The sequence below is a fragment of the Geotrypetes seraphini genome, chromosome 2 (assembly GCF_902459505.1).
Source record: "Geotrypetes seraphini chromosome 2, aGeoSer1.1, whole genome shotgun sequence".
Taxonomy (NCBI): Eukaryota; Metazoa; Chordata; class Amphibia; order Gymnophiona; family Dermophiidae; genus Geotrypetes; species Geotrypetes seraphini.
This window is the reverse complement of record NC_047085.1, coordinates 444,435,788-444,461,420: the sequence shown is the minus strand read 5'-3', so window position 1 is coordinate 444,461,420 and position 25,633 is coordinate 444,435,788. Positions and strand designations below refer to the sequence as shown.

At 41.4% G+C, this 25,633-nt stretch overlaps 1 protein-coding gene across 1 annotated transcript in view; it reads left to right on the top strand.

Annotated features, from left to right (window-relative positions):
* Window positions 1–25,633, top strand: part of MPP7 (membrane palmitoylated protein 7) — a 348,547-nt gene that overhangs the window by 24,934 nt on the left and 297,980 nt on the right. The window contains exon 2 of the mRNA XM_033931438.1: window positions 11,859–11,977. Within this exon, the coding sequence (XP_033787329.1) occupies window positions 11,942–11,977 (36 nt within the window). The 5' untranslated portion in view covers window positions 11,859–11,941. The remainder of the gene's footprint in view (window positions 1–11,858; window positions 11,978–25,633) is intronic.

Genomic DNA, 25,633 nt, shown 5'->3' with positions numbered 1-25,633 from the left:
GAGGAGAGAGAGAGACAGAAAGATAGACAGCGGCCAAGAAGAGAGAGAGAGAGACAGAAAGAAAGACAGACAGACAGACACATCTATTCTAGCACCCGTTAATGTAATGGGCTTAAAGACTAGTGTAATATAAATGTGCATTAGTCAAGTCTCTTTCATTTGAAAGGAAACTCTGCAATGAGAAGGCATAGGATGAAGTTAAGAGGTGTTAGGCTCCGGAGTAATCTGAGGAAATACTTTTTTGCAGAAAGAGTGGAAGATGCATGGAACAGTCTCCCCGAAGAGGTGGTGGAAACAGAGACTCTGTCTGAATTCAAGAGGGCCTGAGATAGGCATGTGGATGGGCAGACCAGATGGGCCATTTGGCCTTTATGTGCCATCATGTTTCTATGTTTAACTATGAAGAAATGTAGAATACCATGGTGTGCAAAAATCTGGAGCCACTTGTGAATTTTGCATTCTTTCAACTTTCTGATTTTTTATTTTAATTTCTTTATTGACCCAATAAATTTGTCTATGTACCACATTATAAAGATGCAGTCACAGTGTAGTAGTAGAGATTGTACAAAAGAAGAAAGCGATAGGTTCAGTGGTAGACCATCCTCAGTCCAGTCGTCCACATACATGCATCAACATCATACCAAGACCATAAACTTTGACACATTTCATTGACCAATTGCAAGTTGACCTTACCTCAACTACTGCATGAGTAGTCAGACGAGTGTTATGTAAGCGTCAGCTCATCAACAGTTCATTGCTGGTGCCTGCAGTTAGGTCTGCGGGGCTTCAAAGCATGCTGCAGGTCACTGATGACTGACGTCTAAAGGTGCAACCAGAATGAGTGGGCATGGAAGCACTCAAGCTGGACATGTGAAATGTGGGAAAAGGTGCTTTTCAGTGATGTAAGCACCTTCTCCCTGTTTGGTAACTAAGCCCACACCTATGTGAGGAGGTTTCCTGGAGAGGAATTCAAGCCCGAGTACCTCAACCTCACTGTGAAGCGGATTGCTGGGCACGATGATCACTGGTCTGACCCAGCAGCGGCAATTCCTATGTTCTTTGAAGGTCATGGTCTGAGGCTGCATGGCTACCAGTGGAATTGGATGTCTGCACATTGTCGATGGAATGGTCAATGGGACCAAGTAGAGAATGACATGGGGACAAATTTTTCCCCGTCCCTGCAGGAACTCATTTTCCCATTCTGGCAAGTTCTTTTCTATCCCTGCCCCATTCCTCCAAGCTCTGTCCTCATCTGCACAAACCTCAAACACTTTAAAATAATAAGTGTTTGAGGTTTGTGCAGTTAAGGCTGAGCTCACAGGTATGGGACAGGGATAATGACAAAACTTATGGGGATGGGATGGGGAAAAATTTGACTCCATGTCATTCTCTAGAACCAAGTGCATCATAATACTGCAAAGTACATGGTGCCATCAGCTCAGCAGCTATTTCGAGGCCAATTCCTTTTCCAAGATGTCAACTGACCTTGCCATCGCTCTAAATAGGTGATCAGCTGGAGTCATCAGAACAATATCAAGTCAATCAACTAGCCCGCCTAGTCTCTGGATCTGAATCCAATCGAGAACTTGTAGCACAAGTTGGCCTGGGAGATTTCCAAGGGACATCCAACATTAAAATGTGATTTGTTTGAATCTGTTGTTGAAGCATGGAACCGCATTGTCATCCATGATCACCTCACCAAACTGATTCACTCAGCGCCGACATGGTGCAGACAGGTAATCAAGAACAGGGTGGCCCACCAAATACTGGTATGGTAGTTGGTTGGTGGTGCAAGAAAAGCATATGAGCATTTCTTTGGCAAAAAAGTCAAATGTTGTTGGAGCAGAGCCTCAGCCCCTGAAGAAACTTACCAGTGAAATGCCTGGGGTAGCTGTCGGGCTTTAAGTTAAGTGCTCTTCTTTCATAAGAAAATATAGTGCTCTTCTATACAATAATTTAACACCACAATTTTGTAACAAAAGATTTAGTGAGTAAACTAAAAACCTGCACAAGACCAATGATGAATATTTCACCCCAGTAAGGACACGAAAAATTTACAAGTAGTGTCTTGGGTGTTTGAGGTCTTGCAGAGAAATAAGAACTTTGTTCTGTTTGTTCATTTTGCCACTGGCCACCAAATACTGAGCCATCACTGACACACAAAATGGCCCTTTTCAAGGCTACCTTCAGGAATATAAAGGATAGATGACACTCGTATGCACTTTTTTTGGCCAGCAAAGCACATTACTCGATTTATGCACAAAAACAATTAACATGGCAACATTAACAAACAAACTCAGAAATTTAAGACTAAACTAAATTAAAAAGTTGATTCTAATAGCCAAATGTATTTCTTATAATGTGGCACATTTATTGAGTAATCAAAGAAATTAAAATAAAATGTCAGAAAGTTGAAGGAATGAAAAATTCACAAGTGGTTCCAGACTTTTGCGCACCACTGTAGATCATACAGAAAGTCTGCCAAAAATGTTACTCTAGATTCCAGTCAGGACACTTTTTGGGGTCTTGGACAGCTGTTAAACTCAACACTATACTACTGTTACCACACATGGTGGCATGTTCTCCTTTTTACAATGCAGAATTCTGTATTTACTGTACAGAATTCTGCATAGGTGCCAGCGTGGAAAGCTTTCTTTGTCCTTCCTGCTCCCCTAAATCATAGTAGTAAATGGTGAGCAGTTGTATATTGATTGGCCTTACCTTCAATTCATCTGGTCAGGCTAGCGTCAACTCGTAATTCTGCATTCTTTGCTTTTGTTTCATGTGTATGGAACTCTCTTCCAAATGAATTGCGTTGTGAGCTTTCTTACTTTAAATTTAGGACTTCATTGAAGACTTTAACTTTTTTTATTGGCATTTTCTCAATTTTTTTATTTTAGATTTTATTGATGTTTTATTGTCTAAATCTAAATTTTTTGAATTTGCAATTTTTAGGGTCAAAGGTCCTGCAGCAACTATTAAACTTTTTTCTCTCTCTTTCTGTCCTTTTTAATATTGGCATTCCTTTTCTTAATTTTTTTTTAAACCGCACTGATGTTGTAGCGAAGAGCGGTATAGAAATACAAATAAACATAAACAGAACCACGTTCTTTTGCTTTGCCACCCTAGATTTGACTGTTTGAACCATAAGGGCTTCTTTACAGCCCTGTGATTCAAATGAAAAGTCCAGCCTAGGAAAGCAGAGAAGAGTGTGGCCATTCACTTCATCTTTTCACCACAGGGGTTGGAAATAAAGCAGCGATTTTAGGTAGGGGGTAGCTGGATCAAACAATGCCTACGGGAAGGGTCTTTGGAGCAAGCTGGTGTTGTATGTGCTAAGGGAATTGGGGTTACTTGTGCATGGAAGCTGTGGCGTGCCCTCTTGGCACCTGTCCTTAAGAGTTCAAGAAATCTGCTCAGAGTGATATTTCCCAAAATTGAATAAATGAAACTCTTTTCCAAAACTTAAACAGGAGAAAGTTCTCACAGGTAAAAAGTCTCTTTAAATGCTTATCTTGCTCGTTGTTTAGAAAGAAGAGAACCTCAATAGGGCAAACAAATCCTGCTCAAATATACAAATTATCTAATATACGTGAGTTCCCCTATATCCTCCAGCAATTTCTCTTTAATTTTTTTATCCCAGGCAAATCATGCTCAACTTATTTCCCAAAGTCTTTTAAGACAAGTGGTGTTCTCAGTTAATAGTCAGAATGGATCTTATATGACTGAGGGCTAGATTCACTAAGCAAACCAATCGTGTACTGATCGGTTTGCGAGCCCTTTGCGACCCGATTTCCCTCCGACCCGATTCACTAACCTCTCCTCTGATCCGATCCCGATCCGTGCATGCAAATGAAGAGAATCGGCATGCAAAGCGGGAAGGATGCGATTCACTAAACTTACTGACTGGCTGGTCATTCAAAAAACTAGCGACTGGTGAGCAGGGTTTTAGCACAGTCACTTGTGCTAAAACCCTGCTCTCTGCCCCGATTCTCCTGCTCTAGCTGCCCTGCTCTGCTCTCTGCCCCGAATCTCCAGCCCCAACTTGCCTGCCCTTCCCCGCAGTGCGACCCCGTGGTTTTAACCTGCAGGTTTAAAGTGGGTTAAAACCACAGGCTCGCGAAGTTAAAAAAAAAAAAAAAGTTTAAAAAAGAAAAAAAATGGGCATGAAGGACCACCAGCGTATGCACAGACCATCTACAGTCTAGGAAGATGGTCTGCGCGTGCTCAAGAATCGCTCTCCAGCGATCTGTGCGGTTGGTGGGGGGCGTGCCAACGATTACCCCCATTTGCATGCTGGCCTTTAGTGAATTTGTCGGCCTGCTTGCAATTGGACATGGAAAGGAGGTTAGTGAATCTAGCCCTAAATTCTGTAAAGGGCGCTCAACTATGGGTGTAGATATTTATGGCACTGTTCAATAAAGGGCATTATCTGTTTCGCACCCTTTATTGAATGATGTAATCTTTGTCTTTCATCTTGTTCTGAGTGGTTCCTTTTTCTTTTTGGTCTGGGTCCACTTCTCAGAGGCAGTGGGGTTGTAGCTCAATAAGACAACAGGTAAGTGTGGTGCATAAAAAAGTATTTTATATAGAAATAGGCTTATTACAAATGTGCAGTACTTAGAACAGATTTTGTGTGTGTGTGTGTTTGAATATCCTATGCTTCTTAATGGCTGTGTTTGCTGTGGGTGTATGAGATTATCTTTTCCAGTACCTTACTGTGTCATAATTTGGTTTGTTTGATCTGATGTTTCCTGATTGACAAGAAGGTATGTATTCCTTTGAAGACCCGCTTCTCAAAAGTAGCCTTTCTGGTTTCTAATTCCATCAAACCAACTAATTTCATCAGGGCAACTAATTCATTCAGTTAGGAAGACATCTTGTCGACCTATACTGATATCACCAGGGGTCAGAGGCCTTTGGCTAACTCTCTAGGTAGACCCTCCTCAGTTAGGCTAACTTTTAGGTTAGGCCCTGAAAAGCATAGTCATACTGACATCTCCCACGCATTTTATTTTTTTGTGTGTTTTAAGTGTGCATGGGAAAAGATGGAAGAAAATCTGTGATACCTGCCAATATATCATTCATATTGGTCACTGCTATATATACAGTAGTGGGCAGCTTGCCATTTTATGCCTCTCATATTTCCAATAGTACATATCCTGCTAGTTCCAGCAGGTCCCATTATGAATCCAAATCTCATGTTTTAGGTAGGGCAGCCATTACTGAGTAGGGAAACCCAGTATGCGACTCATATTATGCAACCTCACTGCCCATCACAGACAGAATGAACAGTGTATAAGGGATATATGAATTTCTGAGGAGGTTGAGGCCTAAAGGTACTAGGATGTCATGAGTGGAGTTACAAATAGCCACACCTAACTGGAGCATTGCACCTTATTTTTCGCTCCATAAGACGCACCTGACCATAAGACGCACCCTAGATTTAGAGAAGGAAAATAATAAAAAAATCCTTATGAAATAGATTCTCCCTGCCAGGCTCTGCACCCTGTCCCCCTTCTGGTGGTCTAGTGGTAGGCAGGGACAGAGCACATGGCAGGCAGGCCTAGTGACAGGCAGGGTCCCTCCACCCCGAGGCAGGCAGGTAGGGCCCCCCCAAAGTGCATAATCTTTCTTCTCTTTTTCACTATCCATGTGTATCATTTCCTCCCCTTCCATTAAGTATCACATCTCTGCACCTTTATTCCTCCTGTCCCTATGCTCCCTCCTCCTTCAGCATTTCTTTGCTCTGTCTCTTTCCCTCCCCATGTTAAGCTTAACACTTGGAATAATTTCCTTCCTTCTGTAGTCCTTACCCCCACCCCGAGGCAGGAAGGCAGGGCACCCCAGCCCCCGAGGCAAGCAGGCAGGCAGGCCTCCCCGTACCCCCTCCAACCTCTACCCCATATCTTATTTTAGTTCCTTTGGCACAGCTTGATGGGCCCATTCCTCCATGTCCCGCCTAAATGCGAAGGAAGTCAGAGGAGCGATGGTGGAGGCAGCTGAGGCCCGGAGGTGCCGCCCAGCGTTGCTATGGGAGATGGGAGGGAAGAGAGTGGGAGGCTGGAACCAGCTACCGCTGCTGCTGTTACCATACTGCTTGCTCTCGTCAGGGCCACGCCGCCATGCTGGGACTCCCAGTGGCTTCCGGTTCCGATGGCTGCTGCTCGCACCTGGCCCGCGGGGAGTGTGTTGGAAGCAGGACTCGCTGTTTCCAGCAGCAGAGTGGTGCACAAGGCTGTCTGCCTGGTCGGCTTACACGGCTGCCTCCTCTTCCCTTCTGTAGTGGCAGAGCGGCGCACAAGGATGCCTGCTTGGTCCCGCGCCACTTCCTGGGAGAACGGAAGTGGCGCGGGTCAAGGCATGCAGCCTTGTGCGCTGCTCTGCCGCTACAGAAGGGAAGAGGAGGCAGCTGCGTCAGCCAACCAGGCAGACAACCTTGTGCGCCGCTCTGCTGCTAGAGAGACAACTGCGTCCAGCGAGGGAGGGCACCAAAATTAAAATAAGGTAACCTTGGGGTTGGGGTGGTGGTTTGGGTATTCGCTCCATAAGACACACCCTTATTTCCACCAAATTTTTTTTTGGGGGGAGGGGGAAGCGCATCTTATGGAACGAAAAATATGGTAATTTCAATGTTGATCATACAGTATTAATTTTTTTTTTCTGTATGGATTTTTTCACACCATTATTTCCACCTTGACATCAATGAGTAAAGTGTGATGATGTCATGTGCATAGGGACAGTGTGCATAATGGCAACTGGGATGTAGGCAACCCAGCTTTAAAGAGGGAGATACTTTTCTTTATGCCAGACCAATCCTAACCAAACAAAAGAAACTTTTTAAAAAAATTATTATAGTATTGTCTTTGGTAGCAATATCAACATCCTTCCAATAACCCAACAGAGGATTGGGTTCAAGGGAATGCTACATTTGAAGCTACTTGGATCTCAGCTCAAACAATTCTCATGGAACTGTTAGATCTTTAGACATGTCCCCCATACATGTAGATGGTCCTCTGGGGAACCACATCCTCAGCAGCTTAGTAATGAATAGTGGTATAGCAAAACTGATAATAAATACTTTTGAGGAATAAACTTAGCAATATTCCACTTATGTCCATATGGCATGCAGGTTATTGAAGAGCCGGGTCTGATATTCATTATTATTTTTTTTTTTTTACTTTACTCGGATATCTTCTGTGTAATTCTTATGCTTTTCAAATACTTTGATTAGTAACAGCTTTGCTAATAGGTTTCAAATGAGGCAAGAAAGAATGAATTTAAAATTTAACACAGGGTTTTTGAAAACAACAAGTTTAGAATATCAATAATTTAAAAATATTTTTGTATAATCTTTCAAAAATTCAATAAAGAATAAAGTTAACAAAATTTAATAAATGAGTAACTTTTCCTGAACATTATTAATAGATGCTAGCAACAAAGAAAGAAAGGGAAAGAAAAAGGATTGGGACTTGTATACCATCTTTTTGTAGTTTTACAAACACACTCAAAGTGGTTTACATATAGGTACGTCAAGCATTTTCCCTGTCTGTCCCGGTGGGCTCACAATCTATCTAGTGTACCTGGGGAAGTGGAGGATTAAGTGACTTGCCCAGGGTCGTAAGGAGCAGCACGGGTTTGAACCCACAACCTCAGGGTGCTGAGGCTGTACTTCTAACTGCTATTTCAGTGCAATAGGTGAGACATAGACCATAGGGTTATTTTCCCTTACTCGCATGATCTGCAGAAGAAATCCATGATGTCAGTGGCCTCTGTTAATTGTCATGGAGGAACCAAGAACTCTCTCTTGGCTCAGGAGGCTCGATTTCTTTTCCTTTGGGCGGAAAGTCTTCCTGACGCTGACGCCGAGTGACCAACGTTCAAGCAGACTTCCTCAGCTGTCAGTATAGAGTTCTGGGTGAGTGGACCCTAGTGCAGTAGGCATTTCAAGCGCTCATGAGGTGCTGGGGGTAGCCCTGCCTTGACCTCAGGGACACGGTGCGAAACAAGAAGGCACCATGCTTCTTCAGTCGCAGTTCTGGCCCGGAAGCGAGAGATTCGATGCTCTAGAGCAGGGATGTCAAAGTCCCTCCTCGAGGGCCGCAATCCAGTCGGGTTTTCAGGATTTCCCCAATGAATATGCATGAGATCTATTATCATACAATGAAAGCAGTGCATGCAAATAGATCTCATGCATATTCAATGGGGAAATCCTGAAAACCCGGCTGTATTGTGGCCCTCTAGGAGGGATTTTGACACCCCTGCTCTAGAGTAACTGTGGCCTCCGGAGATCCTTCGATATGTTTTCCCACCTTGGCCGCTGATCGGCCGGGTTCTTCAGAGGATTGCAACTCATTCCAGTCGCACCATTCTGGTGGCGCCCAATTTGCATGGAAGGCCGTGGTGTGTGGATCTGATGCGGCTGCAGGTGGAATGCAGTCTGCGCCTGAGCATCTTCCCTAACCTTCTCACCCAGGCCTGATTCCTTTGAAGGATCTGGGTGGATTTGCTCTTACGACTTAGCTCTTGAGCACACAGCCTTAGAATATAAAGGCTATTTAGAGCTTGTCATAGCTACGCTTCTTAGGTCTACAAAGTAGGCCATGGTGTTGGCTTACCCTAAGATGTAGAAGGCCTTCCAGCACTGGTGTGACCAGGAACAGGTGGACCCTTATTCGACTCCGGTGTCGCAGGTCCTTGCTTTTCTCCAAGCGGATATGGATAAAGGCCTCACGGGGGCATCTCTGCGGATCCAGGTGGCTGGTCTATCCAGTTTTAGATCCCAGGATTGTCGTTTCTCTTTGCAGTTGCATTCGGATGTTGCTCAGTTTTTACAGAAAGATCTTCGGGTCCGGCCACCAGTTAAGGATCCATTCCCAGCCTGGGACCTTAATGTCGTTGCTGTCTGGCTTTGCCAGGGCCCCTTTAGAACCTTTGAAGGATGCTTTTCTCCTGGATTTATCACTCCAGACTGTTTTTCTGGTCGCTCTCACTTGGGTCTGCAGGGTTTTCAAATGGCAGGTGTTGTCGTGTCGACACCCTTTGCTCCGAGATCCTGAGTCTGGAGTTTCCCTGCAGACAGTTCCTTTCTTTTTGCCAAAGGTAGTTTTAGCTTTCCATGTCCATCCGGAAATGGGTTTGCCGGTTGTTTAGCTGACTGGTTCCAATCATCAGGATCATCTGCTAAAGAACTTGGTCGTGTGCAGGGTGGTCCTGCATTATTGGCAGGTCTCTAACGAATTTCGTTTTCTAATCTCCTGTTTGTGCTGGCTCATTTTCTTATGCAAAGTTCTCCCGCTTCTAAGGCTACAATCTCCAGGTGGATCCATAGAACCATTTAGTCCACTTACATTCTTGTGGGGCAACTGTCCCCTATTTATGTTAAGGCGCTTTCTGCCAGGAGTGTAGCTTCTTCGTGGGCGGAAGCTAGAGCTGTTTCTCCTGAGGAGATTTGCAGGGTGGCGACTTGGTCTTCTGCTACTACTACTATTATTAATTATTTCTATAGTGCTACCAGATGCACGCAGCGCTGGACAGTTACAGAGAGTAAGAAAACAGTCCCTGCTCGAAAGAGCTTACAATCTAAACAGACAAGACTGACAAACAAGATGTCATGGATACAGTTAAGGGGAACGGTTAATCAGTGGGCTGGGTTGGAGGGCAGAGGAGTAGGGTTAAGGATTGAAAGCTATATCAAAAAGGTGGGGTTTTTTTCTCTTCAAACGTTTGCCAAGTTCTGCAGAGTAAATGTTCCTGCCAGACAGGACTCTGCTTTTGGGTCCTTGGTGTTAAGGGCCGGCGCAGCAAGCCCACCCTAGCTTTCTTGGGGGACTGCTTTTGTATGTCCCAATGGTCTAGAATGTCTCACCTATTGCATTGGAAAAGGAGATTATGTACTTACCCTGGTAAGCTCTTTTCCAGTAGATAGGTGAGACATTCTAGATCCCCCACCCCGTCCTTTCTGTGCCTGTTTCAGATTCTGATTTCAGATTTTAGTCTCCTGCTTATCCAATCTGTTTCTTGGACACCGGTCATTCCTTTGGGGTTAAAAAGAGTATGTACATATGTTTAACCTGTTGTGGGAGTAGTTCTGAACTCCTTGGATGCCTCTGTTGGCAGTTAACGGTACTGTTTAGTTTGAGCAGAACAGTAGTTTAGCCTTTGTTTACAGGTGCCTCTACTTCACAGATGGGTGTCTCTCTCTATGCTTGGGTACTGACTGCTAGAGGGTGCTAAACTAGCCTGTGAAGTACCCTAGAGACACAGTAAAAAACTTGAAATGGATATCTTCTGCAGCTCATGCGAGTATGGGGAAATAACCCTATGGCCTAGAACAGTGGTTCTCAAACCTGTCCTAGGGGACCCCCAAGCCAGTCGGGTTTTCAAGATATCCCTAATGAATATGCATGAGATAAATTTGCATACCTGTCACTTCCATTATATGCAAATCTCTCTCATGCATATTCATTAGGGATATCTTGAAAACAAGACTGGCTGGGGGGTCCCCTAGGACAGGGTTGAGAACCACTGGCCTAGAATGTCTCACTTATCTACTGGAAAAAAGCTTACCAGGGTAAGTACATAATCTCTTTTTGCCACACGAGTAATTTTTCTTGAACATTGTTAGTAGATGCTAACAACAAAGAAAGACCTGAATTGATCTTATTAGTAAAATTCTTAGTTGTAAAAGGTGCATTTTATGCATATGAAACAATGTGCTTTCTCCAAAAATATTTAGAATTTGTAGTAAGGTGATACATATAATTTAGATGGGAGTCCTATTATTTTGCATTTTAGTGTGCTTTAATAGTTAAGCATCTTGTAAAGCTGTCCTTATGACGAACAGCAGCACTTAGTCAGCCTAAAAATAATAGCAGAGCCTTGTATAGTGTATCCCTGGAGAATATTGGTGTTTTTGTAGACAGCAGACAAGCAAAAAAGGCATTTTGTCCTTTTTACCCCAAGTAATCCCACTGGAAAATTAAACATGTGCTATGAATTGATATCTGCTCTTGCCAGGTTGCCTCCCTAAAGACGGCTCATGCAAGCACTGTTGCTACATTCTTGGACAGCAGTTTGATGGCTTGTGTTTATGATGGATAGTTTATGCTGTGAGCTACTGTAGAACACTGTGCTACTGTCTGCTCTAAGAGACTACTAGTGAGGTGTACCACAAATAATAGGTAGCAGCAGCTACATTTATTTAACTTTTTTTTTTTTTTTACGGAATCTAAAATAAGTATTATATACCTTCAGCTTAATATGGTAATCTCTGTAAAATATTTAAAGCTAATTCTATGTCTATGTGTTTTGTTTTGCTTTGGGGGGTTTTAAATTGCTTATAGACTCAGAGTATTTGAGATTGTGAATCTTCATTATGCAATAAATTAGTGTTTTAGGAAAACCATGATTTTTTTTTATTTTTTTTAATAAATAATAAAGGACAACCTTGCCTGTTTTCTGATCTTTTAAGGAAGTTTTTCCTGTTCATGAGTCATTTCACTCTTTGGCTAACATCTGGAGAAATGGAATAACGATTAAGTAAAGAAATGTACAAAGAGTTTTTTCTGTTGATTTTTTTTATAAAGAAAATATTTATGAAATTTTGTATGAGCTTATGTAAATTGATATGGATATAACATTTTTGGCCGCTACAATAGTGTATATAGCACTCTGGTAGCATCTGATGCTTACCAACTGAAGTCTTTACTAGCTAGTTTTTAAACTATTTAGGTAAATGATACAGGTCAATGCCCACTTAAAATGATCTACTGAGAAATAATTAAAAGGAATAATATTTCAGAATTAGATAACCTTTTGATTTCATTTTATTGATTCCTCCCGCCATCCCTCTTTAGGTCTTTATGAGCTGCTTGCTGCACTGCCAACTCAGCTGCAGCCACATGTGGGCAGCCAGGAAGATTTGACATTCCTCTGGGACATGTTTGGGGAAAAAAGCCTTCATTCATTGGTAAAGGTAAATTACATTTTTAGTTATGTTCTCCTTTAATAGAGCATGTGGAAAAATGTTCTCGGCGTCTTCTAGTAAACCAGGAAACAAAATATTCTTGTTTTATCCAGGTTGTTTTTTGCTCAAAGGTAGGAGTCTAAACATGATTGTACTGAAAATACATAGACGATTTCATTTAATAGCAATGCTTTGGCAATGTATATATTAATGATGCAAACACATGTTATGTACCTCCTTATTTAAAGTGTGAAAGAAGTAACATTTCTGTATTATCCAGAAAATTTAGATGCCTTTATAGTCATAATTTGAGACCTGTAGTTTAGCTTGTATAAGTAAATGTTCAGTGCAAAAATTAAAAGGTCTATATTTTCTGAGGTCAAGTATGGCAGTGGTTCAGTACCCACATTAATTTAAAATAATTTCCGTTAACAAAATCAACTGAAATTCAAGTAAGCACTTTCTCCTTTTGGCTTGTGTTCATCAAAATGTTGTTTGCATATGAATATATGAAGCCAGAAATATAAATAAAATTCATTTTGAGAAATACTCTTAGAAATTTGTTGTATGAAAATGATGTGCTAGGGATGGCTCAAGATTGTGCAGAGCAATATTGGTGATTAATCAGTTGCTAAAAAATAACGTGGAGAGGGTTTTAAAATTCATTATTTCTGATTTGTAAAAAACTGAATTACAGCTGAGTGTTTTCTGTTTAAATACTTGCTAGCCAAGGGTTGCAAGGATCCAAGATGGCTACCTGACCTGATACGCCATGGTTTCCTCTTTATTAGTTTTATCTTTGTTTCTTCATTATGCCCAATTGCAGGGAAAAAGCTTCTGCTTGCTTCTCTCAGCAAGGAATATCCCCTATGTCAGGATCTATTGACAAATTTTTGACAAAGCTCAGTTCACAGACAATGCTGAAGAATGCTGAGAATCTGCTTGAGTGGGTGATGGGAAGTGGAGGGTCTTTCTCCTTGACTAGAAATTAGCTTTAGCCCGTATACTAGACTACTACCTCTTCAGCCGCAGTTATCTGATTCTCTATAACAGCTTAGCAAGATGTCCTGACCTTACATTGTCAGTGACATTACTTGGTAAGAGGGAATTGAATATCAGCTTGGAGACAGTCCATGGGCCTTGGTGAGTCTCGTGAACAAGATGGAAGCTGCGTTACATTCTGGAGGAGCATTATATGAGCAATCCTTTGAACTGGATACTTTAGAATTGAAACTAGAATTTCCATATTTCTTGTAATTCCATCTGAAAATACTTTAGAAGTAATTTGGGTCCACCCTGGTGATAACATGCATGAGCGAGATGGATAAGATGTTATTAATGAAACTTTACTTTAAAAACAGGTTAATGAAATTTTGTGGGGATTTAGTCAGGATTTTTCCTGATGTCTCTAGAACCACTCAATTGAGAAGGAAAGAATTTCTGAAATTGAAGGATAGAGTTTTGGCCCTAGAGGCATCTTTTTACCTGAAATTTCCTTGTAAATGTTTGGTTAAGTTACAAGATATTGAGTATGCCTTTTGGGATCCTATACAACTACAATAATTTTTAGTTGCAAGAGAACAGAAATGAGTTTGTTTCATCTAGCTGAGAATAAAGAGGAGAAATTAAATTAATATCCCATTTAGTAAGGAATGATTCAAGGTTGTTTAGTACAAACCGAGAATTATTGTCCTTTAGTTTTCTTGAATTTATTTGATTAGAAATAGTAACATGTTCTCCCCATTAATGTGGGCTTAAAAGGAATTATGTATGTATGATTTGATTATATATTGTTTTGTGTGATTTTTCCTTTTTTCTTTTGGAATTATTGGATTTTGTAATGTATTCAAAATTATAATAATAAAAAAAAAAAAGAAGTAATTTGGTAAACTCTAATTGATTTAGATCAGCGGTCTCAAACTTGTAGCCCGCCAGGTACTATTTTGAGGCCCTTGGTATGTTTATCATAATCACAAAAGTAAAATAAAACAGTTTCTTGATCATATGTCACTTTAGCTATAAATTACAATATTATTATTGAGACTTAGCCAAAAGGAAAGATTTATAAACTATAAAGAGTTTAACCGGGGGTCACGTGATTCTGGAACCTTGCCTCTCTGCAGCTCCGGGCCACTCTGTTTATGATTCTTTGGTTGAAACCCTGAATCTGCTCCACCGATCTTTTCAAACCACCCACTTTGAAAGCTTAAAGTGCTGCACACCAGCGGGTGAAATTTTGGGGCAGTGTTCCAACGTTATGACCTCTAAATTGCAGCGAGGAGCGAAAGAAAAGTAGAAACCGCTGGAAACTAAGATGGAAGAGCCGCACGAGGTTCCCATGTTTACACTGCAAGAGGCGGTGATCCAAGAACTCATGTGGTCCCTCACTTTAGTCATGGAGGACAAGCTCACAAAAATACAATCTTTTATGGCGGACTTCCGGGAAAGCTTGGACTCGCAGGCGAATCGCCTACAGCGGGCTGAGGACCGCATAGCCCAACAAGAAGAATGAACGGACAACTTCGAGGAGTGCATATGGACCTTGGAGTCTTCAAATAAAGCGCTGCAAGAGAAACTTGAAGATCATGAAAATAGAGGGTGGAGAAACAACTTACGATTCATTGGGCTGCCTAACACCATCCTAGATGTGGATCTCCACTCATAGCTCGAGGGTTGGTTACCCACTGCTCTGGACTTACGATCCTCTTAGATCCCGGTGATTATAGAAAGAGCTCGCCGGGTGGGCCTTCGAAGGGAGGATGATCAATGCCCGTGCCCAGTTATCGCATGACTTCTCAACTATGCCATCAAAGAAAAAATCCTCTTATCATAAGAGGAAGGAGCTCAGTTTTGAGGGGCAAAAAATTCTTATTTTTCAAGATTTCTCTCCACAGGTTTCTTACTGTCGCCGGGCAATGGTGCCATACTGCCACGAGCTCTTTAAGCGGAAAGTTCGGGTCTCGTTATTTTACCCTGCCAGAGCCCGAGTTCTTCACAATAACAAGGTTCTTTACTTTGACTCCCCAAAGGACCTAGACACGTTCATTAAACAGCTGCCTCCCATGCTGGAGGCCAGTTTGGAAGTGGCTTGATTCTCTCGGGGCTGTGTGCCAAGTTTCCTTGCTGGCCCGCTGGGGCTGAAGACTCGTTTCATTTGTCTTCGGGGAGCTGCATAGCATGGTTTGTTTAATGCCCTACGTACTTTTGTGACAGATTACTTACCTTTTTTATTTTGGGGCAACTTGGGGATTTATCTTGCTGTTGACTTTGAAGAGTTTCCCGTTTAACACAGTATATTTTTTGTTCCCTGTTATGCTGAGATTGCTTGAAGATTCTGTGCTGTCTTCACTGTCCTCTGCTGTATGTTTGAAGGAGTGCAGGCTCCATGGCTGTTATTGGTTTGGGTGGCTGGAAACCACACAAACCCAAGTGGTTCTGATTGGGGGGAAGGAAGTTCTAAGATCTAGCCAACTCATTTTGGGGTTCATATCATCTCTTTCCCTCCCAAGCTAGATATTGCTTTGATAAGGTGGAAGTTTCCACAATGTTTGTTACAGTTTGTTATTTCTGGGTTTCTTTCTGGTTTTCTTTTTTTCTTGTATACTATGGTGTGTGGGGGTGGCTTGGAGCTGCTGCATCTTGCTACTTTCACAGTTTATGGGTAGACTATACAGTCTGGGGGGAGGGGTTGCATCGGGGGGGGGTTGGTATGCATGGGGGAATTGGATGAATGGATGGTGTTTGTGGTGTGTGTCTGTTGTGAGTATGCTGAGGGGTTTGAATGTGTGGTGGCATATGAATAGCTGGTTGGGGCGGATCAGAGGGGCTTAAGCTCTGCACAAACCCAAGTGGTTCTGATTGGGGGGAAGGAAGTTCTAAGATCTAGCCAACTCATTTTGGGGTTCATATCATCTCTTTCCCTCCCAAGCTAGATATTGCTTTGATAAGGTGGAAGTTTCCACAATGTTTGTTACAGTTTGTTATTTCTGGGTTTCTTTCTGGTTTTCTTTTTTTCTTGTATACTATGGTGTGTGGGGGTGGCTTGGAGCTGCTGCATCTTGCTACTTTCACAGTTTATGGGTAGACTATACAGTCTGGGGGGAGGGGTTGCATCGGGGGGGGGTTGGTATGCATGGGGGAATTGGATGAATGGATGGTGTTTGTGGTGTGTGTCTGTTGTGAGTATGCTGAGGGGTTTGAATGTGTGGTGGCATATGAATAGCTGGTTGGGGCGGATCAGAGGGGCTTAAGCTCTGCAGTATATGGGAGGGAGGAGATTTTGCTGGGACGTCTCCTCTTTCTTGAGTTCTGTATTTTCTTATGTCTTATTTGCTCATGCACGTCTGTTATATTTTGATGGCTAATCTGAATGTGAAATCTTTAAACATAGACGGTATACATTCTCCTTTAAAGAGGTCTAAACTTTTAGCTTATTTGAAAAAAGAGAGGGGTGATATAGTGTTTCTTCAGGAGACCCACTTGAGTGCCACTGAACATCTTAAGCTTAGGAGGGACTGGGTGGGGCAGTTGAGTTTTGCATCTACAGCAGCAGGAAGAGAGGGGTAGCTATTCTTATCCATAAGACAATCCCGTTCCACATCCATAAGAGAATAAGGGATCACGAGGAACGATATCTTTTCTTGCAGGGTGAGCTGTGGGGGAATATCGTGTTGGGCAATAAATATGCCCCAAACCCATACTCTCATGTGTTCTTTTCCTCTTTGGGAATCCTTGCTCCGTTTTCTGACCATATGTTGATACTTGGGGGCGATTTCAACATTGTAGCCAATCCTTTATTAGACTGCAAACCCATCAAGACACCCAACAGCAACCATTATGCTCGTGGGGTCAATTTTCTGATGCAAGAGCTGGGCTTACTGGACACCTGGTGCACATTACATCCGGATGAACGGGACTTTTCCTTTTATTCACACCCTCACAATACTTACACTCACATCAATTACATTCTGATTTTGGAGCTTTTATTCCCTAAATTGGCTCAGGCCTCTCTCTTGGACCCTATTGTGTCAGATCATGCCCTTTTGGGGATCTCTTTACAGTTTACTCTATCTACTGAGAGTCGTATGTGGCGCATGTCCCCCCCCATTTGTACTTACTCATTTTTCTGAATTCTAGGGAAAGAAGTGGGAAGAGTTTTCTCAGACGAACCCTGTGGAGGATGTGGGCCCCGTTGTTTACTGGGAAGCTGCAAAAGCAGTTATGCGTAGTCATGTCTTGGCATTCTCTGCGGCTGCCAAACGAAAACGGGAGCTGAAATTGCTAGCTTTGACCAAAGAACTGCATGGTTTGCGTGCCTTACACATTTCCCACTGAGAAAATGAGTGCGAGGACAAGTCTGATCTTTGTTTGGAAGGCTACCCCCTTGCCTTTGAATACTTTGTCAAGAGTCTTCATTGAAGAGCGGCCAAGTGCTATTCTGCAGAGTATTTCCTCCCTGCTAGTTGCTTCTTTGTTCACAAATGTGCCCAAGAGATTGAAATCCTTTACAACTTCTATTCTATCACCTTCAAACTCAAAATCTTCATCACTTTCCTTGTTCATGATCTTCGTCTTATTTATGTTGAGTTCTAATCCCATGTTATGACTTTCAGCTTTGACTTTTCTCAGTAGATAAACAGCATGTCTTTGCTGCTAGTGATGAGCGTTGTATCATCTGCATATCACAGATTATTTATATTTCGGCCTTCAACTTTGAAACAGACACTTTCTTCTTCCAGATTTGCTTTTCTGAAGATGGTTTCACCGTATAGGATGAACAGAAACCAGCTAGTGTTGCCATATTCAGTTCTCACTGCAGCTTTCTTGATTTTTGTAGAGGCTCTTTATCAGTTGAGTTATGTGTTTGGGTATTCCCATTTGCACTAGAGTTCTCCATAATTTGTGATCCACACAGTCAAAAGCTTTGCTGTAATTGATGAAGCAAAGGTCTAGGGGTTTTAGTATTCTTTGCTCTTCTCCAATATCCTTCTTACATTGGCAATAAAGTCTCTTTTTCCTCGACCTTTTTTAAAACCAGGCTGAACTTCAGGTAGTTCTTGCTCAACATATGATTGAAGTCCTTATATTATTTTCAGTAATATTTTGCTGGTGTGCGTAATTAATGCTATCGTTCTGTAGTTGTTACTCGAAGATTACCAAGGTAAGAATCTAATTTCCCATTCTTGTACATTTATTACTTTAATCTGCTTTAAGTATTAACTGCTTTTCTGTACAAGTGACCATTTTGTTTGGTTGTGTGCATAATAATAATAAAAAAAATTTTTTTACTTACTTAACCAGCATAATACCTATTTCAATGCATTGAGCAGGATGAAATGAAGAGAGAGACAGGAAGACTGAACAGGGCAGAAAGAGAGGTGAGACAGAGAAGAAACAGGAAAAGGAAGGAAAGAATTGAAGTGTCATGCAGGAGGAACAGCACAGCAAAAGTAGTAAGGATAGTGAAAATGCTGGACTACATTAATTGTCAAAAAGGAATATATGATCGGATTGGGAAAAAAGTAGACATGTAAAAAAGTAAGCTGAAAAAATATCTGAAGGGTAATAAGTATTGAAATGCAAAAATGATGATAATGTAAAGGATAACGTAAATTAGATAAGTAGTAAAAAGATTAATATTTTGTTTGTGTAAAGAAAAAAAATGAAAGATGCCAATTTAAAAGGCTAATGCGAAAAAAAAATGAATGCTGTATTATCAAAAAGTTGGGATATTTTTAAAAGTAAGGTGTGCAAGATTCGACACAGTCATTTCAGACAGTGGAAAACTAAATTGAAGAAACATTCCATACAGTTTTGTTTATTAGGATTTATTTACCGCCTCTTTGAAGAAATTCACTCGAGCATTGCACTTGTACGGCGAGAATAAGTTATATCTAGGCAATAAGACACAGCAATTAAAAATATTCAAATAATAATACAAGGTAAGGCATAGAATACTACATTACAATGCCAATACAATATAAAACATTTCACTAGTAAGCATTGGGTATAAGCAAAGATGGAATATATAGATAAGATAGATTAACAGGAGTTAGAAAATAAGAATAATTTAAGGTAATATATAGAAATAAAACAAAAACAAAGAAATAAGATAATACCTTTTTTAATGGACTAACTCAATGCATTTTATGATGAGCTTTCGGTAACCCTTCTTCAGATCAGAAATAAGCAAATGTTGACAAATATCAGTATATATAAGGAGAACATGAAAGCATTTCAGGGATAATTTCACAGGAAGAGGAGAGGGGTAGATGGATGAGCAGGAAACAAAGGTGAAAAAGCAGTTTTAAATGTCTTTGTAGTGGGAAAGGAAGCCCATATCTTTCAGTCCTGTCTGTTAGGTGTCAAAATAGTTCATCGTTTTAATTTAATAATTTAAGAAAGTTGCACATGAAGGTAGGTGCTTTTGCTTCCTGATATCTTGTTGTGTTAAGTGAAGCCTTTCAGGGAATTCATTCCAGAGTGTGGAGGCACCTCCAGAGAAGGCTTTGTGGCGGGTATCACATTGTGTGATATCATTTGGAAAGGGTATGGTTAGGAGTATTTCATGGGAAAACTTTCATGAGGAGTGGAGGAGTAGCCTAGTGGTTAGAGTAGCTACCTGAGCACCCTGAGGTTGTGAGTTTGATTCGTACTGCAGCTCCTTGTGACCTGCCGAATTACTTAACACTTCATTGTCCCAGGTATAAAATAAGTACCTGTCTAAAATATGTAAACTGCTTTGATTGTAACCAAGACAACAACAAAAAGTGAGAAAAGAAATACCTTTTCAACAAATAATTCAAATGAAAAAAAGGGAAAAAGAGAGAAGGTTGTGACAAATTCAGATCCATTTCGGGTTTTATCCATAACAAACCCGAATCTGTCCCGGGTTTTGCCTCAAGGATCAGGAGAAAACACAGAGCCTAGATGCAGGAGAGCTGATCAGGTGACAGACCTATTAACAGATCAAGCTGACTGCTGCTCAGACAATGATATGGAGTAAGAAGAGGCAGGGCAGGAAAAGGTTAGGGTGGAAAGCTGCACCCAGTGCAAACCTGTCCCTGCCACTGTCAGAAGTCTGATACCGTTTGAGCAGCCTGTTAGAAGAAAGCTGCACCCATGACTGAAGTGTACAGGTTATGCAACGCTGGTTATTTCGTCTGTTCTCCGTGCGAGACAGACGTCTTCACCTGTGTCTTAGGATTCCATTTGGAGGTGTTTTTCCTTTCTTGGGTACTTCTCAAATTTGGCACCCAGAGTTCTATGATTTGTATTATTTCTTTTTTGGCACAAGCGTCTTCGCTTGTTACAAGGGCTGTCCCTGCCACTGTCAGAAGTCTGATACCGTTTGAGCAGCCTGTTAGAACTAGGGCTAGAGAGAAACCTGCCTATGGTAATAGGAAGCAGGCTGGTGTGTGGAAATCCCATTCCCCACTTACTCAGAGGGGGTGTGGCTCTCCACAGGATATAATGTGGCTCCTCAGAACAGGAGGAGGAAGGAGGCACACTGAAGAGGAGCAGCCAAGAGGGAGACAAACAGCAGGGGAGGATAAGTTCCTCTCTACTCTACCTGCAGTGGCTGGTGACACAGACTGGCAAATGTCCGATGCAGTGGAGATATGTTCTGCCTCTGAGGTTTTGAAGCAGCAAGAAGAAGAAGCTATGGAGACTCAAGAAAGCAGGGTAGGAATTGAGGCTTACCCCATAGCAGTGGAGGTGCAGTGAATCTTTGTAGTGGTGTTTGCCTACAGATTTGAGTGCCCAGTTAAGCTATACCTTTTTGTGCAAAAGGTTAGGTTCTCTATTGAGCATGAACTTTGCATTGTTCCTTAAAGCCTTAAGGTTTGCTGGCTACAAGTGTGTGCATGTTTTCTCAGCTACTTACCAAGCTGGGAAATTTCGTTTCTCCTTCACAGCTGTGCATGATTACTGCAGCAACGTTTCAGAGGGAAACGTATGTATGATACTGGGATTTGATCAGAACAGTGATTTTGTTTGATATGGATTGTGTGATAAAACGTTACATGCCTAAAGTATATCTGCTCTGGTGAAGAGGACTGAGTTATATTATACTGTTAAAGCCCGGAAGCAGGGGACTACACTTAAGCCGTTGCTGGCAGACTTGGACACTTTGGTTTTGGGATTTTGATGTTTTTGTTTCTTATGATTTCATGGAATGAATGTTTTCTGTAACTGCCAGGCAGAAGCCTGCATTTTTGCTTATTTGGCCAGTGGCTGAAATAAAGCTAGTGGTTTTTGCCATTTCTGACTAAGACTCTTTTCCTTGCATGCACCCTAGGCTGATAATAAGTCAGGTAAAGTCCTGAAGGGTCCCTTGGTGGTAAGGGACACGCCGGGCCAGTGAGCTTTGTCATGTTTCTGGGGCTCGCTGCGCCTTTCAGGAGCCCGGGTGTGACAAGGTATATACAAATACGATGTATATATTACTTATAATAATTTAGGACTAGATTCACAAAGCAAACCGATTGTGTACTGATCAGTTTGCGACAAGATTTCCCTCAGGCCCCGCTTCGAATCCATGCATGCAAATGAGGAGAAACACATGCAAAGTAGGCAGGGACGCGATTCACAACACAGATTTCACGATCTGACTGGGCTGGCTGATCAACGCAAGAAGTGACTCCTGGGGACCAGTCGAAAATGTCTTTCTGACTCTCTTGCTCTGCCCCAATCTGTCTCCTGCCTGCTCTCCCCAAATGCCGCCTTTCTTTTTCCCGTGTCTCTTGCCTGCTCGCCCCGATCTTCCTGTCTCCTGCCTGTAGAGAGCTACTATCTAAAATCAGGGTGATGAGTGTGGATCGCAGAAAAGCGATCCATGCCGTTACTTCCTTGTTCCGAAGAAGATGGGCGATCTGCGACCCATTCTGGATCTCAGGGCTTTCAACAAATTCCTAGTCAAAGAAAAGTTTTGAACGTTGGTCCTGGCATCCCTTTATCCCCTTCTCGAGCAGAACAACTGATTATGCTCTCTGGATCTCAAGGAGGCCTACACTCATATCCCCATTCATCTGGCCTCCCATCAATACCTCAGATTTCGGGTGGGGAATCTGCATTATCAATACAGAGTACTACCTTTCGGCCTGGTCTCGTCTCCCAGAGTGTTCACCAAGTGCCTGGTAGTGGTAGCCAATACAAATCAATTATATCAGGCTCTTATATTTGGAACCTCTCCAAGAGTTCAAATAGTAAAATATTAGTTAGAGAGGTTCTAAAGTCTCTTGACCCACAGACCTCAGAAATGCCTAGGGGTATGTTCATTTATCTTCAAAGAACATACGGACCAAAAACGGCACCCATAGTCGTCATAGGTCACTATAATGTTAGTTAGTTTTATTTATTCTATAACTTATATAAATATTTTAAGTATCAAAAAGTACTCATCTTTTGTTTTCATCTACGCGGGTGGGGGTAGGCACTCCGACATAGACTATGTTTCGCCCACACGGGCTGTATCAAGGAATCCCCCTGCAATAGTAACATTTTATTAAAGTTATTTAGCTTTATAATGATTTTAAAGCAATAAGATATAAAAAGCATTCTACAGTACCTTATATCCAGCGACTCATGCTTCCCGCTGTAGAGTTTTAAATCAGGAAAACATGGCCGCGGCGTTTGAAGCTATAAATAGCTATACTTGTTTCTAACGTAATGACGTACATCTAGCGTCAGACACACCTCCTGTCCGATTTTCCCCACTATATCTTAATAAAGAACCTCATTCAAATTAAAGAGAACCACTCGATTTCAGCGTTAAGTCCTAAGGGTATAACAGTGTTTAATCTGTAGATCCACTTCTGTTCTTTAAAATTTAGTTTTTCTTTAATATTTCCACCCTCCCACCCACTAATAACCTGATCTATGACCCTCCATTTCATATCTGTAATTTTATGTTTTTTCTCCCTCCAATGTTGGACAAGGGGAGCCTCTAGGTTCCCTGTGTTTATTCTAGATTTATGCTCAGTTAGACGGATATTAATTTTCCTGCTTGTTCGTCCAATGTAGAGCAATTGACAGGGACACCGAATCACATAGATGACTGAAGAGCTCTGACAGGATGTATTTGAACGGGCTCGATAAGTAGTATTAGTTCCCGGATCCTTCCAAGTGGGGCCTTCCAGCGTTAAATCGCACCATTGGCATTGGGCACAAGCTTGATGGTTAAATACAGTCATGTCATCTCTTCTTTTGATTTCATAGCGGTGCGTGGATAGAAATTCCCCCACTGTCCTCCCCCGCTTGTAAGAAACAATAAGGTAATCTTGAAATTGAGAGCTAAGTTGAAGAGTCCGCCAATGATTTTTAATTATTGCAAAAAAAGCAGTACTTAAAGGCATATATGGGAGTACCATTATTAGCTGTTCACCTAAAGGTTCTATAGTTTTCTCCTTAAGGAGAAGAGATCGTTGAGCAAATTTTGCCCTAAGGTAGGCACGTTTGACTGATTTACGAGAGTAACCCCTCTCATAGAACCGATCGCTGAGAAGCTTAGCTTGTGTTTCAAAATCTTCATCAGAAGAACAGAGTTTCCTAATACGTAGGAATTGATTCACCGGGATGTTAAACTTCAGAAAAAAAGGGTGAGAACTAGAAAAATGGAGGAAATGATTTCTATCCACTTCTTTCCAGAATAGCGTTGTTCTAATTTGTTGTTTCCCATCTTTCATCAGGAGGATATCAAGAAAAGAGATATGATCTTCATGGTACGTCATAGTAAACAACAGGTAAGGGTTGAGAGAGTTCAGCCATATTAGAAAATCATTCAGTTCGGATTCGGATCCATCCCAGAAAATCAAAATATCATCCAGATATCTTTTCCAGAGGATAATATGTTGGAAATTGGGAGCAGAAAAGACTTTATAGTGTTCAAAATGGGCAACATATAAACTTGCTACAGATGGAGCCAGAGTAGCCCCCATTGCCACCCCCTGAGTTTGTTTGTAGAAGTCCCCATTATACCAAAAGAAATTTTCCGTTATTACTAGCCTAGCTAGTGCTAGAACCCATTCATATTTAAATCTGCCCAAATCTATCTGCATAAGAGTCTCTTTTATCACATCCAAGGCAGCCTCTTGGGGTATTTTAGTATATAGGGATGTTATATCCAGAGTCACAAAAAAGGTAATATCACCGAACTTTTTGTTTTCTTCCAATATACGTAGTAGATGGGCTGAATCCTTTATATAAGATGAAATTTTTGGGACTTCAGGTCTTAAAAAATAGTCCACAAATTTAGACAGTGGTTCTAGGATTGATCGTCTAGTAGATACAATTGGTCTCCCCGGGGGGGTTTTGAAGTCTTTTGTGTACCTTAGGTAGCATATAAATTTTCGGGGTAGATGGTCCTACTTCTAGAAGGAAATCAGCTTCCTTCTGAGTCAAAAATTTCCTGTATATACCTTCTTCAATAAGTTTTTCAATTTCCATTTTCAGCATCTCTGTGGGATCTTTATCCAGCTTCTTATAAGCTAGAGAATCCGACAGTTGCCGGTTGACTTCCATATTATATGCTTTTCGGTCTTGTACTGTAATAGCGCCCCCTTTATCAGCTCTCATTATCATCACATCAGAGTTGTCATAAAGTTCTCTTAAAGCGAGCTCTAGTTTTTTTGAGAGATTATAGATCCTATTGCCTCCATAGTATTTTTGTTCTAACTCATTAAGATCTTTCAATACTAGGTCTCTAAAGGTAAGCAAAAAGGGTTTAATAAACCCAGGAGGGCACCATTTTGAAGAAAATCCTCCAGGATTTGATACTTCAATTATGAAAAGACCGTCTAAATGGTGCCCTCCTGGGTTTATTAAACCCTTTTTGCTTACCTTTAGAGACCTAGTATTGAAAGATCTTAATGAGTTAGAACAAAAATACTATGGAGGCAATAGGATCTATAATCTCTCAAAAAAACTAGAGCTCGCTTTAAGAGAACTTTATGACAACTCTGATGTGATGATAATGAGAGCTGATAAAGGGGGCGCTATTACAGTACAAGACCGAAAAGCATATAATATGGAAGTCAACCGGCAACTGTCGGATTCTCTAGCTTATAAGAAGCTGGATAAAGATCCCACAGAGATGCTGAAAATGGAAATTGAAAAACTTATTGAAGAAGGTATATACAGGAAATTTTTGACTCAGAAGGAAGCTGATTTCCTTCTAGAAGTAGGACCATCTACCCCGAAAATTTATATGCTACCTAAGGTACACAAAAGACTTCAAAACCCCCCGGGGAGACCAATTGTATCTACTAGACGATCAATCCTAGAACCACTGTCTAAATTTGTGGACTATTTTTTAAGACCTGAAGTCCCAAAAATTTCATCTTATATAAAGGATTCAGCCCATCTACTACGTATATTGGAAGAAAACAAAAAGTTCGGTGATATTACCTTTTTTGTGACTCTGGATATAACATCCCTATATACTAAAATACCCCAAGAGGCTGCCTTGGATGTGATAAAAGAGACTCTTATGCAGATAGATTTGGGCAGATTTAAATATGAATGGGTTCTAGCACTAGCTAGGCTAGTAATAACGGAAAATTTCTTTTGGTATAATGGGGACTTCTACAAACAAACTCAGGGGGTGGCAATGGGGGCTACTCTGGCTCCATCTGTAGCAAGTTTATATGTTGCCCATTTTGAACA